The sequence below is a fragment of the Lepidochelys kempii genome, chromosome 5 (genome assembly GCF_965140285.1).
Source record: "Lepidochelys kempii isolate rLepKem1 chromosome 5, rLepKem1.hap1, whole genome shotgun sequence".
Lineage (NCBI taxonomy): Eukaryota > Metazoa > Chordata > Testudines > Cheloniidae > Lepidochelys > Lepidochelys kempii.
In genome coordinates this window covers 127,085,493-127,103,667 of record NC_136384.1, presented here as the reverse complement: position 1 = coordinate 127,103,667, position 18,175 = coordinate 127,085,493, and the positions used below count along the sequence as shown (strand labels likewise).

At 43.5% G+C, this 18,175-nt stretch overlaps 1 protein-coding gene across 5 annotated transcripts in view; it reads right to left on the bottom strand.

The window, feature by feature from the left end:
* The window catches only part of TRIM14 (tripartite motif containing 14), a 40,304-nt gene that overhangs the window by 12,846 nt on the left and 9,283 nt on the right, over positions 1 to 18,175 (bottom strand). For 2 of the 5 annotated variants that reach the window (XM_073345761.2, XM_073345758.2), the window contains exons 3-5: positions 15,385 to 15,618; positions 13,580 to 13,742; positions 10,275 to 10,367 (exon numbers count right to left, since the gene is read on the bottom strand). In XM_073345761.2, coding sequence (XP_073201862.1) covers positions 10,275 to 10,367; positions 13,580 to 13,742; positions 15,385 to 15,618 — 490 coding nt within the window. Of the gene's footprint in view, positions 1 to 3,610; positions 4,459 to 10,274; positions 10,368 to 13,579; positions 13,743 to 15,384; positions 15,619 to 18,175 lie in introns of all 5 variants that reach the window. The other 3 variants (XR_012159146.1, XM_073345759.1, XM_078852965.1) reach the window with 3 other exon arrangements.

Genomic DNA, 18,175 nt, shown 5'->3' with positions numbered 1-18,175 from the left:
TTGGCAATACCTCCCAGCTTTGTATCATCCGCAAACTTTATTAGCACACTCCCACTTTTTGTGCCGAGGTCAGTAATAAAAAGATTAAATAAGATTGGTCCCAAAACTGATCCCTAAGGAACTCCACTGGTAACCTCCCTCCAGCCTGATAGTTCACCTTTCAGTAGGACCCAGCGTAGTCTCCCTGTTAACCAATTCCTTATCCACCTTTCAGTTTTCATATTGATCCCCATCTTTTCCAATTTAACTAATAATTCCCCATGTGGCACCGTATCAAACGCCTTACTGAAATCTAGGTAAATTAGATCCACTGCATTTCCTTTGTCTAAAAAATCTGTTACTTCCTCAAAGAAGGAGATCAGGTTGGTTTGGCATGATCTACCTTTTGTAAAACCATGTTGTATTTTGTCCCATTTACCACTGACCTCAATGTCCTTAACTACTTTCTCCTTCAAAATTTTTTCCAAGACCTTGCATACTACAGATGTCAAACTAACAGGCCTGTAGTTACCCGGATCACTTTTTTTTCCTTTCTTAAAAATAGGAACTATGTTAGCAATTCTCCAATCATACGGTACAACCCCTGAGTTTACAGATTCATTACAAATTCTTGGTAATCGGCTTGCAATTTCATGTGCCAATTCCTTTAATATTCTTGGATGAAGATTATCTGGGCCCCCGATTTAGTCCCATTAAGCTGTTGGAGTTTCACTTCTACCTCAGATATGGTAATATCTACCTCCATATCCTCATTCCCATTTGTCATGCTACCATTATCCCTAAGATCCTCTTTAGCCTTATTAAAAACTGAGGAAAAGTATTTGTTTAGATATTGGGCCACGCCTAGATTATCCTTGACCTCCACTCTATCCTCAGTGTTTAGCGGTCCCACTTCTTCTTTCTTTGTTTTCTTCGTATTTATATGGCTATAGAACATTTTACTATTGGTTTTAATTCCCTTTGCAAGGTCCAACTCTACTTGACTTTTAGCCTGTCTCACTTTATCCCTACATGTTCTGACCTCAATAAGGTAGGTTTCCTTTCTGATCCCTCCCATCTTCCACTCCCTGTATGCTTTCAGCTTTTTCTTAATCACCTCTCTGAGATGCTTGCTCATCCAGCTTGGTCCACAACTCCTGCCTTTGAATTTTTTCCCCTTTCTTGGGATGCAGGCTTCCAATAATTTCTGCCGCTTTGATTTAAAGTAATCCCAGGCCTCCTCTGCCTTTAGATCCATAAGTTCTTCAGTCCAATCCACTTCCCTAACTAATTTCTTTAATTTTTGAAAGTCAGCCCTTTTGAAATCAAAAACTCTAGTTGCAGATTTATTCTTGTTAATCCTTCCATTTAGTTTGAACTGAATTAACTCATGATCACTTGAACCAAGATTGTCCCCTACAACCATTTCTTCTATGAGGTCCTCATTACTCACCAAAACCAAATCTAAAAGGGCATCCCCTGTAGTCGGTTCAGCAACTACTTGATGAAGGAATCCATCAGCTATTGCATCTAGGAAAATCTGAGCCCTATTATTATTACTAGCACTCGTCCTCCAGTCTATATCTGGGAAATTAAAGTCTCTCATGATCACGCAGTTTCCATTAGTATTTACTTCATTAAAAACATTAGAAGGGTCTCTATCCATATCCACATTAGATCCCGGCGGTCTATAGCACACCCCAAGCACTATCCCAGGGGAGACCCTAGTAGTTTTCTTCCCCAATGTAATTTTTGCCCAGACGGACTCTGTCTTATCCATTTCATCGCTTCTTATTTCTTTACATTCTACCTCATCATTGATACACAGTGCTACTCCACCACCTTGACCTTTATTTCGGTCTTTCCTAAACAGCACAGACCCTTCAATGCCTGTCGTCCAGTCATGACGACTATTCCACCATGTTTCTGTTCTCCCTAGAATAGCTGGTTTCACTTCCTGTACCGGTAGCTCTAGTTCCTCCATTTTGTTACCCAGGCTCCTCGCATTGATTTACAAACATCTTAATTTTTGCTGTTTGGCCTCACTCACATTCTGCACCCTATTAGGCACGGTCATTCTACAGCCAATATAACCTGTTAGACTGGTATCCACACTGCCCTTCCTCCTTATATGCATTCTCCTACCCACGGCTGTATCCTTTCTTACTTCATTTTCTTCCCTCTCAATGCTAAAATCCGGCGTGGAGATTACCTGGACAAGAAGAAAGCCAAGGAAAGTGTGGGCCCCTTACTGAATGAGGAAGGCAACCTAGTGACAGAGGATGTGGAAAAAGCTAATGTACTCAATGCATTTTTTGCCTCTGTCTTCACGAACAAGGTCAGCTCCCAGACTACTGCACTGGGCAGCACAGCATGGGGAAGAGGTGGCCAGCCCTCTGTGGAGAAAGAAGTGGTTTGGGACTATTTAGAAAAGCTGGATGTGCACAAGTCCATGGGGCCGGATGCGTTGCATCCGAGAGTGCTAAAGGAATTGGCGGATGTGATTGCAGAGCCATTGGCCATTATCTTTGAAAACTCATGGCAATCGGGGGAAGTCCGATTTGCTGCTGCATGCCATATTTTCTGAATTATTTTTCCTCCCTGCCTCACTCTGAAGATTATTTTGCTTGTAAATAGGATATGTGGTCTTTAAACATCCACCTGTCCTTTAGTGTCACACGATAATGATAATACTGTGATGACATATTTGGGCACTGACTAGTGATATATAGTAATTACACAGTACTTTTCATGAGCAAGGGCCAGAATAAAGGTGTGAATTTACACCAGCTGAAAATCTGGTCCTAGATCTCAAAGCTATCTACAAAAGTGGGCAAGTATAATTTTTCTAGTTTTATAGAAGGGGAAACTAATACAATATGGCTAAGTGAGGAATAAACAGCAAAAGCTTGTGTTTTTATGCAAACAGCATAGTAATAATAATAAATAATTCTTTAGTAATAAAGAATAATGGCAGAAAAACAGATTTTTTATTTTAAGCACATTGCTTTGTGTGCGTACACACACTATAGTTATACATATACACATTGTGGACCTGATTCTTCCAATGACCTCATGTAGTCATTTACACCAGTGCAAGCTAAGTCCAAAGTGGGTGTGATATGCTACCATTCTGATTTAGTAGTATTTTACTTCAAATTTTCAGTTAGTACAGGCGCAAATGTCTAGAGCCAAATTTGTTACTTCCTTGCACAAAGTATGTGTTTACATATATGTATATCAGTTTTTTTTCCAAAGTCAAAGTCATTTTACACTGTCTATGAAAAAGTTAAGCTTTTTCTAGACAAGGAAAGGTGGTCGAGTTTAGGTTGGGCTTAGCCAGCTCTTGTTAGCTGCTTTGACATTTTTCCTAGTCTAGTTAAAACCTTATTGGCCCTTACTTTAAAAAGCAAAATGACACAACTTATTAAAGGTGTTCACCCAAAGCAGCACTCACACACTTTCTAAGCAAATAACTTTGTCCACAAAGCCTTGAGTGATAGCCAGAGACACAAGTGCTTAGAATTTTTAACAAGCTGGATTGTTTTGTGATTTGATCTTTATATAGTCACTGCGACAAAGTTCCTGCTCTACCTTGGTGGGTCTTGCGCTTATTGGCGGATTTGCTCACCTTGCAGCTTCACGGCAGCCCTCAGCTTGGCCGTTTTTCTGAATTCACAGTCCAGGTCGACTCCTCCTGTGTCTGACCAGGAGTTGGGAGGATTTGGGGGGGGGAACCTGGGCCCGCCCTCTACTCCGGTTTTCAGCCCAGGGGCCTTTGGACTGCAGCTGTCTAGAGTGCCTCCTGGAACAGCTGTGTGACAGCTACAACTCCCTGGGCTACTTCCCCATGGTCTCCTTCCAACACCTTCTTTATCCTCACCATAGAACCTTTCTCCTGGTGTCTGATTATGCTTGTACACCTCAGTCCTCCAACAGTCCGCTTTGAGCAGGGGGTTCGACTAGATGACTTCCTGAGGTCCCTTCCAACCCTGATATTCTATGATTCTCACTCTCAACTCCTAGTGCCTCTTGCTCCCAGCTCCTCACATGCACACCACAAACTGAAGTGAGCTGCTTTTTAAAACCCAGGTGCCCTGATTAGCCTGCCTTAATTGATTCTAGCAGCTTCTTGATTGGCTGTAGGTATTCTAATCAGCCTGTCTTAATTGTCTCCAGAAGGTTCCTGATTGTTCTGGAACCTTCCCTGTTATTTACCCAGGGAAAAGGGACCTACTTAGCCTGGGGCTAACATATCTGCCTTCTATTACTCTCCTATAGCCATCTAGCCCGACCCTGTCACATCACCCATGCATGTGTGTTTGAACTGTTTCCTGTTTAGGCTGTGAACTCCTTGGGCTGAGGGTTATGTCTTCCATTATGCTCCAGACAGGGCTGAGCACAATCAGTTGTTGTACAAGCCTTGGTGGTTAGGGCACTCACCTGGGATGTGGGAGACCCAGGTTCAAGTACTTGCTCCTAATCAAACAGAGGAAAGACCAATGTAAGAGAAAGAGAGAGCCTGAGACATTAGGTCTGGTATAAGGAGCCTGGTATGAGGTCTGAACTAAAGTCAGGACCTGTTACAAAGCAGATGCGTGCTTGCAGGTTCTATATCTGATACATGAACTTGGCAAGAACAGGGCTGGTGTTGCAAAAACACAAGCACTCGTAGCCACTAAGTATTCACTTAAACACATTCCAGAAGGATAGCACTAGAACACCCTGATACAAGGGTATGGTGTAAACATACTCCCCAAAGATAATACAGGGACACACTGACTTGTCCTAAGGATAAGATCAGGATGGCAGGGTGATGGATAGAGATGTTTTGATTGAACCCACATGTACAAGGTAAAGGATGTAACTAACTATGTCAGAGGGGCTGTGATAAATGAAGGAGGTGGGGAAAGGGTAGCTCCCTTTTATGGACACCCAGCTAGTCAGTTAGCTATAAAATCCCTGTTAGCAGTTGTTCTCTACTTGCTCTACCTGTAAAGGGTTAAAAAAAGTCCATAGGTAAAAGGAAGGGAGTGGGCACCTGATCAGAAGAGCCAATGGTAATGCTACAACTTTTTAAAATTGGGAAAAAACTTCCCCCTTTGTCTATCTGGTTGTTCTCCCGGAGAGCAGGGATAGGACTGGAGCCAAACTGTAAATGCTTGAGCCAGGTATGAAAATAATCAGAGCATACCTAGAAACGACTCATTTGAAACCGAAGCTATGTAAGTAGATCAGGAAATGTCTAGGGAGATGCGATGAGGTTTCTCTCTCTTATTTCTTTATGGCTTGTGGACTCCTCTGTGCTAAGCCCAGGTGCTTTTGTTTTGCTTGTAACCTTTAAGCTGGACCTCAAGAAGCGATCTTGATGCTTAATCCTTGTAATTGCTTTTTTTTAAACCTAGCAAAAAGCCTAAGTTCCAGATGTATTTTCTTTCTTTTTGTTTTTAATAAAATTTACCTTTTTAAAGAACAGGATTGGATTTTTGTATCTCTAAGAGGTTTGTGCGTATGTTGTTTACTTAGCTCATGGCAACAGCTGATTTCCTTTGTTTTCTTTGTCAGCTCTTCCGGGGGTGGGAAGGGCTTGTGGTTACCCCACAGGAAGGAATTCCCAAGTGTGCCTTCCTGGGTTCTCAAAAGGGATTTTTGCACTTGGGTGGTGGCAGCATCTACCCATCCCAGGTCAGAGAAAAGCTGTAACCTTGGGAGTTTAATACAGGCCTGGAGTGGCCAGTATTAATTTTTAGAATCCTTGCGGGCCCCCACCTTCTGCACTCAAAGTGCCAGAGTGGGGAAATCAGCCTTGACGGGGCAATACCTAACTTGTTTGTATCAGTTTATAAAAGAGGGGTCAGAGAGTGTCTTTGTCCAGCCGAGGGGGAGCAGCGAGTCCTGCCACTCACTGACCCGAGTCCATTGTCACAGGCATACATGTCTTAATATCCCCAGAGTCCACCGGGTGCTACTACTGTGCTTCGTTGACAATTAACCTGGCTGGGCACCTTTGCTACTGAACGGAGTCGGTGGTTTTCTTGGGCCGTTCTATCGAGGTCTGCTGCATCAGCTATCTGTGCAGCACTGGTGCAGCACACAGAGAGCACACACAAACAGCCAACAACTGACAGCAACCTGAACCCGGGTCTCCCAAAACACAGGGGCCCTAACAACTTGGCTAATTTGGGGTCCACAAAAAGTTTTGGTTTCAATGAATCAGCATTTTCCCACAAAAAACTTTCACCAAAAAATTCCCAACCAGCTCCAATCTTGAACACTGCAACACAAATGAGAATGGTTTTGTCCTGGGCTAACTATCAGCATCAGTGCAGAGGAACCCACTGCTGAACACTGTGCCTGGAGAGCAAACCTACCAGCTCTGTACCTCTGTTCTTCCCTCAGACCCTGGTTAGAGAGAGAGAACAGTGTCTGCCTGCAGTTGATGTTAACTGTTGCAGAATGTTTCTCTAAACAGAAAAGGAAGCTGACCTGGAACCATTATTGTTGTGTTGCTGATATTTACATGGCAATGATTTGTAAACCTGTGAAAACTTCCTAAATAAATAGTTATAAAAAATACATCTATAGTAATTCCTCTTGGTAGTCTCTATGGCCATCCACTGGTGAAACACTGATAACAAAAAGAGACTAAATTGGCTTCATTAAGTTACACAGCCCTAACAAGGCCCAAATGTAGGATGCAATTTGTGACAGACAACAGATGAGGGAGACAAAAAAATTACTCCTGCAGGAAATGTAACAAGCAGTAGAATCCTTCGTTTGGTGTAAATAACTCTCTCTAGAACCTCTGGCTCAACGAGTCTGCATTGCTGGGATCAGTAATTTTCAGCAATAAAATATGAAGGGATGTCAAATGTGTATAGAATGCAGGTAACTCTGGGACTAAAATGGATGATGGACCTCAAAAGGAGAAGAAGTTGAGAAGTCTGGATTCAGTTACTCTTTTTCTAGTTACAGCTTGTAAAGTTGTAAAAATAATTAAAGGGATATACTGTCTGGTCAAATATGGCTCAAAATTTGAGATAAAAAAAGAATGTAAAACCTAAGTTAAATATTTCCATGGATAAAATAGAGAGAGAGAGTGTGTGCGTACATATGTGTGTACGCACAAACATTCCACTGCAGGGTTAAGCTCAAAATTCCAGCAAAGTGCTGAAATTGACTAGAAAATACAAAATGAGCTTGGCTGTTTTCATTCTCCAAATGGAGACATGCTGTTTGTTTATTTGCGTGTTACTGGTAAAAGGTAAAGTGTGGATAAATTGGAGAGAGTCCAGCGAAGGGCAACAAAAATGATTATGGGTCTGGAACACATGACTTATGAGGAGAGGCTGAGGGAACTGGGATTGTTTAGTCTGCAGAAGAGAAGAATGAGGGGGGATTTGATAGCTGCTTTCAACTACCTGAAAGGGGGTTCCAAAGAGGATGGCTCTAGACTGTTCTCAATGGTAGCAGATGACAGAACGAGGAGTAATGGTCTCAAGTTGCAGTGGGGTGGTTTAGATTGGATATTAGGAAAAACTTTTTCACTAGGAGGGTGGTGAAACACTGGAATGCGTTACCTAGGGAGGTGGTAGAATCTCCTTCCTTAGAGGTTTTTAAGGTCAGGCTTGACAAAGCCCTGGCTGGGATGATTTAACTGGGAATTGGTCCTGCTTCGAGCAGGGGGTTGGACTAGAGGACCTTCTGGGGTCCCTTCCAACCCTGATATTCTATGATTCTATGACTACTAAAACTGGAAGAATTTTAATAATCCACAGTGTTATTTGTGACGAGGACTTTACTAATCCACCAGCCTGTGGAGCATTGAACACCTCCTCTAACAATCCATCATTGTCAGCTTTGGGTAGCCAAGAAATTGTATTTTTAACCCTTATGATTGCAAAGGTAACTTCCCAAATGCAAAGCAAATGTAAACCAATGCAGTGCTGTCTTCCCGACTCTGCAAACACATCTCTTGAAATAGAAAGATGCAAAATGCCAATCACCCAAATCATGGATCCAAGTCACAGCTTGACAACACCTAGCTCTGCTTATCCTTAATATCAAATGCTCAGAGCGACACCTCCCAGCAGATTCAGTGCTTAAGCAAGATCAGTGTCTAGATGAAAAGCAGTTAACAGTATCTGACCCCAGGCAAGACAGAAGTGGTGCAAATGGAAAGAGAACTATCCAAGAACATACCATTCTCAATAGAGAGGCTTTGACACTGCTGCTGGATTCCCAGACAGTAACCACTGCTGGAAACCCATTCTTCCATCTCTGTCTGGCCAGGGGCCATGCATGTTAACCAGAGAGATCCACGTCATGGTCTTCAGGCTAATTTAGTGCAGTGCAACAGGGTTGGGAGGACAGCATCAGTCCCAAGACTGCTCCACTGATTCAGAATATGGCAGCCCATCCAGCAACTAAGCAACACAGGACAGCGTGAGCACATCACATTCTCACTCCCGACACTCCACTGACCCCCCAGTGTGGATTCAACGTTCGGCTTCTGAAATTCATGGACCAAAATGGGTGAGGTCCAGGCTACTCTGACCTTCTGCCATCAAGGACAATGGAATTTTTAACAACCAGGGTGAAACTTGGAAAAGCAGGAGACAGCTGTTTCTCAGTGACTGGCTCATGGCTTTGAAATTGGAGTAGCCACAAAACCCACCATCTTCCGGATAAAATGCAAAACTCAGAACTTTCCCACAACAACACTACTGATAATAATAAATTAAACAATTTACTTCCTAGCCTTCCTCTGCATTCTGGGAGAGAGAGAACCACCAAAAAAAACAAAACAAAAACAAACACCAAATAGGCTACATGGTGGCCCCATGTCATTCTGAAAGGCTTGTCTACGTGGGGAGTGTTAGGATATAGATATTCAGGCCTGTCTGTAAAGACCTATACTCTAAGAATTTAGGTGTATTCTTATCACTTGGCTAGTTATAGAGGTATAAAAGAGAGAATCAAAATCATTGTCTGCTGGTGTAAGAGCCTTCTCTTACTGTGACAGTCTGAGGCACTGTTCTTAGGCTAAGGCCTCTGGCTAAGCAGCAGAGGCAGCCATAAGCTGGGAAGCCAACGGTCACATCCTCACATTCCAAACTAGTCACATTGAAAGAAGGTGCTATTGGGCTGTTAGGAATACAATCCTGTCCTGATAATGCCTATAGCCTTCAGAGAAAGGGAAGTGCCTAGAAGATGTAAAAGGAAACTTAGTTTGATAGCGTCCTGTCTGGCAAGAACTCACTTATCAATAGCTGGGATGTGAAATCCTCATTTCTGTGTGTTCTATCACTGTAGTCCCCATTTCCCTATTGTTTGTCTGCATAATCTCTGTCTGGTTCTGTGATTGTTTCTGTCTGCTGTATAATTAATTTTGCTGGGTGTAAACTAATTAAGGTGGTGGGATATAATTGGTTAAATAATCATGTTACAATATGTTGGGATTGGTTAGTTAAATTGCAGTAAAATGATTGGTTAAGGTATCGCTAAGCTGAACTCAAGGTTTACTATATAGTCTGCAGTCAATCAGGAAGTGGGTGGGTGAAATGGGAACAGGGAATGGGGGTGGGGAAACTGGAATCATGTTTGGCTAAGGGCAGGAATGGGAATAGGGACACAGGTGTAAGGCTCTATTCTAAGGTGCCACTAGTACTCCTTTTCTTCTTAGAGCTGGGAAGGGGGACACTAAGGAAGGAAACTGGAATCATGCTTGCTGGAAGTTCACCCCAATAAACATTGAACTGTTTGCACCTTTGGACTTCGGGTATTGTTGCTCTCTGTTCATGTGAGAAGGACCAGGAAAGTAAGTGGGTGAAGGAATAAGCCCCCTAACAGGAAGTTATTCCTGATAAACTCCATGTGGAGCTGCTCTTATTCCAGAATAACAGTGCCTTATTCTGAGTTTAATTAATTCACAAACTCTACCTTATTCCAGATTAACTTTCATATGTAGACAAGCCCTAAGAAAGGCAACTATCATGAGGATGTGCAGAATATGAATATCTAAAGAAGCTACATTAGATACACTAGCCAGTTCATACACTTGCAGGTGTAACTATAAATGCTGGGTCACAATTTTCAAAGTGACAGCAATTTTTGTTTCCTGACATGAGACACCCTAGAGGGGTCTGATTTTCAGAAAGTACTGAGCATCCTTTGAAAGTGTCTCAAATTAGGTCCCCAAAAACTGAGGCATCCAAACTCAAGGCACTTCTGAAAATCCTGACCTTGGTTATTAGTTCTGGGAACACAGGAAAGTTTGGTTTAATGTTACTTACGTTTTAAAAATAGTGATCGATCAACTGTAGACGTTGTTTTCAGCAACGTACCAGGCTCCTTCTTTGAAGTGGCATTAAGGCTGCTGAAAACGTCTAAGGCACAAATGAAAAGAGGGTGTTTAGAAAATGTTTTCCCAAGAAGAACGTATCTGCTGCTTATAAAGGGAGTTTGCAGGGAAAAGTGCTTTAAATTCTAACAGCAACCTGGGGAAGGCAAAATGTTACATTCCCTTTTTCCAAGTTGATTGGCTGACAATTACTATAAATTATCTTTACTAGTGGCAGAGCAGTTTATTTTGTACAAAATTCTATTTCCCACCCTAAGTCCATTTGGTAGCATGGATATGCATAACACACAACACAGCCACTCAGTAGAGAGTCTGGTATGCAACACACTCCACTAATCATGCTACAGGACTGAAACTCTGGTTTCGAAGCATCAAGGAAAAAAACAAACAAACCAGAGAGCATATTCTCCCTATACAGATGATTGGGAAATGGAACGTAGCCAGACAGTTGATGATTCATGCAAAGATGCTGTGATCCCAAAGGCAGTTACATAGTACTATCGCTCATTCCCTTCATTACATCACCAATAAACTTCCAGAATTCCCCACTGTTCCTGAAGCTATCCTGTTGTATCATGCTATACTTGACTCAGTGTTGTCTAGTGCATCTTTCACAACGGGGTCAACTCAGGGGTAACTGGGCGGCGAGTGATATACCAGAGGTCAGACTACATATCTAATGGTGCCTTCTGGCCTCATAACCTATGAATCTATGAACAGTTGGGGTTTCCATATGGCTGGGGTGAGGAGGTTATTTTTCTTCATGGCCCTATATTCCACCGGGGTGGTCTGTCCTTAGAAATGCATATAAGCCAATGTAACAAAAGAAACTAGCTCAAAAAGTGTTACAGTTCAGAATGCATTCAATACTCTGGGGAGAATATCTGTTATTATAGCACTGCTATTTAAAGGTATTATGGAGTATAACCTTGTATTACGCACTGGGCTAGCCACAGGGTAATTAGGAGTGAGATAGTGCAGCGATAGGAGGCTGAGCCTCCTAGGTTCAAATTAGGCAGCCTTCTTAGGGGACTTTAAACTAGGAAGGTTATTACTTAGATCTGAAGCTCTTTGGGGCAGGGACTGTCTTTTTGATCTGTGTTTGAACAGCGCCTAGCGCAGCGGGTCCTGGTCCATGACGGGCTCACCGGTGTTACTGCAATACATGTAATAAATAACGCCATGAATAATAATAATAAAAATAAATAATAATAATAAAAGGGGGCGACTGGGAGGTCTTTGAGTTAACTCAGCCATGGGGCACGTCTAACAAACAGAGTAGGGCAGAAAACAGAGTTGATCCAAAACAAAAGCAGAAGACTATAAAGTGTCCTGGAATAGCCATCCCTTTGGAACACAGAAAACAGGCATGAGAAATGTTACTGAGCTCTGGCCACTGGAGCTGTGTAGGAGGAGTCTCCCAGCAGGCATGTCAATACTGACAGGCAGACATTATGTAGAAAAATACAAAGGGGGGAGGGGTGTGTATTTATCACTAGATGAGCTAAAGCACTTAGAAGGTCAGAAAGCTCTACACTGCTGTCACAGAGAGAGTGGTGGCGAAAAAAAATAAAGAAGAAATGAGCATGAGCAACTGCTCTAGGCTAGTGAGGCTATAGGAGAGACATTTCTCAAGGTACTCTTGCCTGCCCTAACACAGCTGCATATGCATTTAAAGTACTCCTAAACATGCAGATGGTATTTAGTGTATATGTGAGGGCTGTAACAACTCGTAGTCTCTATGGATTGGCACAGAGGGAGACTGGCATACACACTCACCAATAGGTTACAGTGAGATACAAAGGAATTCTGGGAATAATCTGAATTAATGTAACATCTTACTGGGGTCTACATTACTATTCACAACTCAGGAAAAACATGAAGGGACTGATTCAGAAGGAAAGATTAGAAAAGCTACATATGGCTAGCTTGGAGGAGGGGATGTCTGCATTACAATCAGAAGTGTAACTGAAGCAGGAGTAAACATTCTGGAGCTGGCTTGGATCTAACTAGCTCGCACAACAATCACAATGAAGCTGCAGCAGCATGGCTGTACAAGCCCACCCGGTACCCTGTGTATGTATTCAAGTAGCTAGCCCATGCTGCCATGTCTTTAGGGCTATTGTTATTTGAGCTAGCTAGATCAAAGCTAGCTTGGGTATGTCTACACATGCTGCAGTCACCCTAGGCGATTAAAGGGAGGACACAAGATTACAAATGTATGAAGGATGCCAGCCCCAAAGACAGAAACGGAAATAGTTAGGGCCCTAAAAGAGCAATGGGACAAAATGTAACATGAAAATTTAGGCTGACTATCAAGAAAAACTCCCTGACAGTGAGATTGTGGAACAGTCTCCCCAAGGTGACAGTGTAAGTTCCGGTTTCAGAGTAACAGCCGTGTTAGTCTGTATTCGCAAAAAGAAAAGGAGTACTTGTGGCACCTTAGAGACTAACCAATTTATTTGAGCATAAGCTTTTGTGAGCTACAGCTCACTTCATCGGATGCATTCAGTGGAATTGAGCTGTAGCTCACGAAAGCTCATGCTCAAATAAATTGGTTAGTCTCTAAGGTGCCACAAGTCCTCCTTTTCTTTTAGTGTAAGTTCCATCGCTACTGAAGGACCAGAGGTTTTCACAGGCCTTTCCCAGCAGTAAGTTCTGTGAGCTGGCTCTCTCGTTTTGAAGGGCTGTCACTCAACACCCTTTCCTCTCACTGAAGACACTGGGATTTGAGAGTTCCCAGCACGTTGTGCCTTAAGTCCCTATTTTCAGTATTTTGTAGCTAGACAGAGGCCGAAGCTAGAACCATTTATCCTGGTGGCTTTTGGGAAATGGAACCTGCACCTAACCCACCTTGGTTTAAGTTTGGCCAAAAAGAGCAACAGAAAAGTCAAGACCAATAAGGTTTTGCAGAACTGCCAGCGATAGGCAGACACACATTGCATGTGTCATGTAAAATGAGCAACAGTACTGCATGTTCAGATTGTACTGACTCCATGGCAGTGGTGTAAAGGTAAAAGGCAAAGTGGGTAAAGCTAACCTAAGCTAAACTCCTTACTTGCCAAATGAGAAGCGGGTAAAAGGTTACCCGCATTTACCCTTGGCTACATTTACTACAGCTACATAGTGACTGTTTGCCTGTGAGCACTACCAAGTGCCAGTAGTGAACAAAGAATAAGCAGACAGCATGAGGCTGCAAAATCGAAAGGGTTAAAAACACGGCACTGTCAAAGGTACCTTCTTTAAGTCGAGCTTCTAAAGGTTTCTGCACAACAGATTGAATAGCTCTTGCCAAGCCCCTGTAATGGTTCATAACATGCTCAAATGACACAGGCACTGGGTGCCACTGTTCCGCTGGAGCCCTCTGCTCCTGTATTTGTTTTTTTGATGCTGTGTAGTCCTGTGGACACAAAATCAAATCCTAGAGTTAGGCAATACCTTCTGGCCATTTCTTCCCTTTCCAAACCCCCACCTGTGCTCAGCAGCTGAGGTGGAGCCACAAATCTGCTCTCTTTCTCCAGCATGCAGGGAAAAATCAAAAACAATCAGCAAAACCTTCTGTCCATAATAACCAAGCCCTTCAATTCTCCCCATGTTTGGCCTGCTTAAAGCAACAGCAATGGCCCAAGTGCTGGTGCAGCCACTCTGCATCGCAGTGTAAGGAGTTCCTCTGGTGGCCTAGAGCTGGGTACTACTGCAATCTTGGGGGAAATGCTGAATTACCAAGGGAATTTGGCCTGCCTATAGCCCTGTTAGGGTTGAGTGCAGAAAATACAAGGGCAGGCTCCTAAATTTTCTACCCCTGCAGCATGCATAGGCCAGACTGCCAAGAGCTCAGCTCCTCTTCAGGTGCCTAAAGTGAAGTGGCACAGGGAGGGGGCTGGAGGTTTGACCTTGTAAAAAGGTACAGGGATATTCGAAAAATGGATATAATTTAGTCCCTCTCTTTTACTTAATGGTAAAGATTCAGGTGATCTAAACCAGCGTTTCTCAAATGCCGCCCTAGGGGCATTTCTTCTGGCCACAGCCTCCTGGGTGGTGTTTGCGGTGGGGTGGAGGGGCTCAATCCCCCAGCCCCACCATTCTGCCCATCACCCCTGACCCCCGCTGCCTCTTCAGGCCCTGGGCTTTGGCCGCGCCCCCAGCCGTAGGACCCCAGGATCCAGCCACTGGGCTTCGGGCTCTGGCCCCAGGCTCAATCTCCCCCCGCATTACTGCTGGCCCCTGCTGTGTCCTCTGGCCCCAGTCTTCCAGCACTGGTCCTGGGCTCACCACCCTCCCCATTGCCACTGGCCCCCCGCTGCCTCCCATTACCCCTCACCCACCCATTGCCCGGCCCCCACTGCCTCCCTACCCACCTTCCCATCCAGGGCTTACTCAGCCCTGGCAAGCTGGGGGCAAATTAAGTCTGCTGTGAAAGGTGATATTTATAGTCTGCTGTGAAAGGTGATATTTATAATATCGCTTTTCACTGCCTCCCAGCTAGCTAGCAAAAAAAAAAAAAAAAAAAAAAGGCAACCAAAAATGCAAAGAAACAACCACCACCAACACAAAAGACAATAACATGCAAAGCACCTTATCTGTGTTTCTATTCAGTTTAGGTCCAGTAAAGAACAGAGACAACTGTACATTGTTTTCATTATTGAGTTTACAAAAAACCCCTACATAAATAAATTACAACGATTTGGACGTGTATATGTACACATTTATTTGTTTTTCCTAAAGTTAATTAGGTATTTTAGGAAAAATTGTCAGAGTGGCCACCAGCAAGGGTTGGTGGCCGAACTCTGAGGTCACCAAAAATTTTGTTGCGAGAATCCCTGCATTCTAAACCCAGTCTAAAGGTGGAACCGTGACTGTGTGGGTTACTAACCAGAAGGGCAGGAGCTAGACTATTCAGAGAGGCAGTAATAGAGAGGCACTAATAGGGGGAAAGAGAGGATAAGGCACTTTGTACGTATATATCTACAGAAGCAAATACAACAAGCCTCCAAAGTGGTTCACCATTAAATGTCAGAGGCAGAAAGAGAGTACACTACTACCTGTAATAACTGAATGGGATCACTTCGCTGTTGGATCTCCCTGACTCGGTTTGAAAAGCTCTCTATGATTTGAATTCGTTCTTGACATGACGCTGTCTGCTGATCATACATCATGAGGGCCTGCTGAGTCTTTTCATTTATGAATTTTTTTGTCAGCTGTTCCTCTTCATCAAGTAGTAGCCGGAGTTCGGTGAACTTCCCTGCCAGAGATGCTTTACTAGCCGAGGCGTGTGCCTACAAATAAAAACAGAATGGCAGACACATTCCGAGTATAAGCGTCTCTGATGTTTCTCTGTCAGACTTTAAAAATTACATTCCCACAAAGTTTTATTGATCTGTAGCTTTCCTTTACAAAAATAGTCCAGCCACAGTCCAGATAACCACACTTGTTTGGGGTTTTCCTACTTTTGTTCTGGGTGAAAAGGCTCAGGGACAGATTCTGATACCCTTACTCTCATTGACAGCATCTTAACTTCAGTGGGACTACTCACACAGTAAGATATTACTCACTGTGAGAAAGGGCATCAGAATCTAGCCCTTAGCTAGCAGTGTCTGGAGTGACATCAGGCAGACTCCAGAAGTCTGGCAGATGTGGGAACTGGATTTCTGTGTATGCTTGAAAGGGAATATTTTATGTCCCATTATCAAACAAGTTAGGTAAGAAGAATTGTTGGAACGAGGGCATCTTAATGTGAGGGACAGCCGGAGTCAATGTCCAAACCAACGTGGAAAGGTCTCCAGATTGCACTGATAGCCATTTGCTGGGTACCCTATGGAGATGCTTTCAGAGTGTAAGTGCCCGGGACCATTTTTACCTGTACAGGGCTGAGTACACCAACAGTTCTCCACACAGAATTAGTAATAGTTTCCTGTTTTTATTGGAGTCAGATCCTCCCCTGATGTAAATCAGTGTAGCTCCATTAACTTCAACAGAGCTACATCAATTTACACCAGCTGAGGAGGTTCATCATTTGCTGTTTGTAATTATTTCAGTACAGCTCTCCCAGATACATATGTTCCGCTCCCACTAACAAGTGGCTGATTGCAGAATTGAAACTAGGGGCAGAATTTCTGTTTCAGGTGCTAGCACCATGCACAGGTTTCTACAGGAAATACACTGTTCTGTGGCAGAGCTGAAGCTATGATGTCACTCTGAGGCAGGCAGTGGTTGGCTAATTCTCCCTAACAACAGACAATATGGGCCTATGGCTTAATTTGCACTACGCCCAGTTTGCGAGCATAGCTATGTTCACGAGAAGTGTGAAAAAAAATTACCACCCCCACTCCCAGCCGATGTAGCTATGTGAGCAAACACTCTGGGGTATGCAACTATCCCGACGGAAGAATGCTTTTCTCAGCTTAGCTAATGTCGTTCTGGGAGGTGGCATAGTTATACCATCAGAAGAACTCCTTCTGTTGGCTATGCTGCGTCTACGCTAGGGGGCGCTGCCAGCATTGCTATACTGGTCATGACTCTGTAGTGTAGACAAGCCGTCTGTATCAGTTTGACTATGATTGCTATTTGACATTGAACATAAGAACGGCCTTAATGGGACAGACCAAGAGTCTATCTAACCTGGTATCCTGTCTTCCAACAGTGGCCAGTGCCAGGTGCCCCAGAGGGAATGAACAGAACAGGTAATCATCAAATGATCCGTCCCCCGTTGCCCACTCCCAGCCTCTGGCAAACAGGGGCCAGGGACACCATTCCTGCCCATCCTGGCTAATAGCCATTGATGGACCTATCCTCCATGAATTTATCTAGTTCTTTTTTGAACCCTGTTATGGTCTTGGCTTTCACAACATCCTCTGGCAAGGAGTTCCACAGGTTGACTCTGCGTTGTGTGAAGAAAGACATTGGGCTTGTCTGCATGGGAAACTTTTAACAATTAAACTAGTACAGTTAAACAGGTATAACTCCCCATGTGGGCACTCTTATTCTGCAAGACTGGCTTTTTTCAGTTGAGTTTAAACCCCTCTGTGACATTCTGTACCCCAAAGCAATGCCCTGGTGCCCTCATATTTACAATGGTGAGAGGATTATAATATGATTTGTTCAAAGTATGCCCTGTGAGGTATCATTCTAAAAGTCTTGATCTGTTGAACATTAATATCCTGTTGGATTGTATGTGCTGTCATTGTATCTCCAGTTATAAATATTGACTATGTATCACTATTTCAAATGTGTTTGCTCCAGAGATGACACCCCCCAAGGTAGTTTACATCCAGTCTAGCCAGCACACTGTGAGTGGACTATTCAAGGTGACGGTCCATTAAGAAACACAACAGATGTCAGAAGCTTATCCACACCCATGGGCCTTCCTGTGAACTTTTCAGCCAATATATAGATAATGGCTGCTATGACTCATCGAAGCATGCAAGGGCATGTGACTAGATCATGTGACACTGGACTCCATCTTGTGCCTGCACTTTTCCCACAAACTGGGCTGGGAGCTTTGTTTGGGACAATGAAGTTCCCTCCACATGGCAGAAGCTATGAAAGAGGGGAAGGCACATCATCACTTGGCTTCACACTCCCCACAACTCAACACCTGGAAACATGACTAGAGGACAAAGACTTTGACTGGGGAGGGGGTCCCAGGCAGGAAAGGTGGATTCCGCCTATGTCTGAAAGTGTTTGTACTATCAGGGTGAGACACTGCTTGATTCAAATCCTGGCTAGTTAATAGAACTCAGATTGTGATTTTGTTTTATTTCTTAGGTAATCTACTTTGATCTGTACCCTTATGACTTATAATCACTTAAAATCTCTCTTTCCGTAGTTAATACA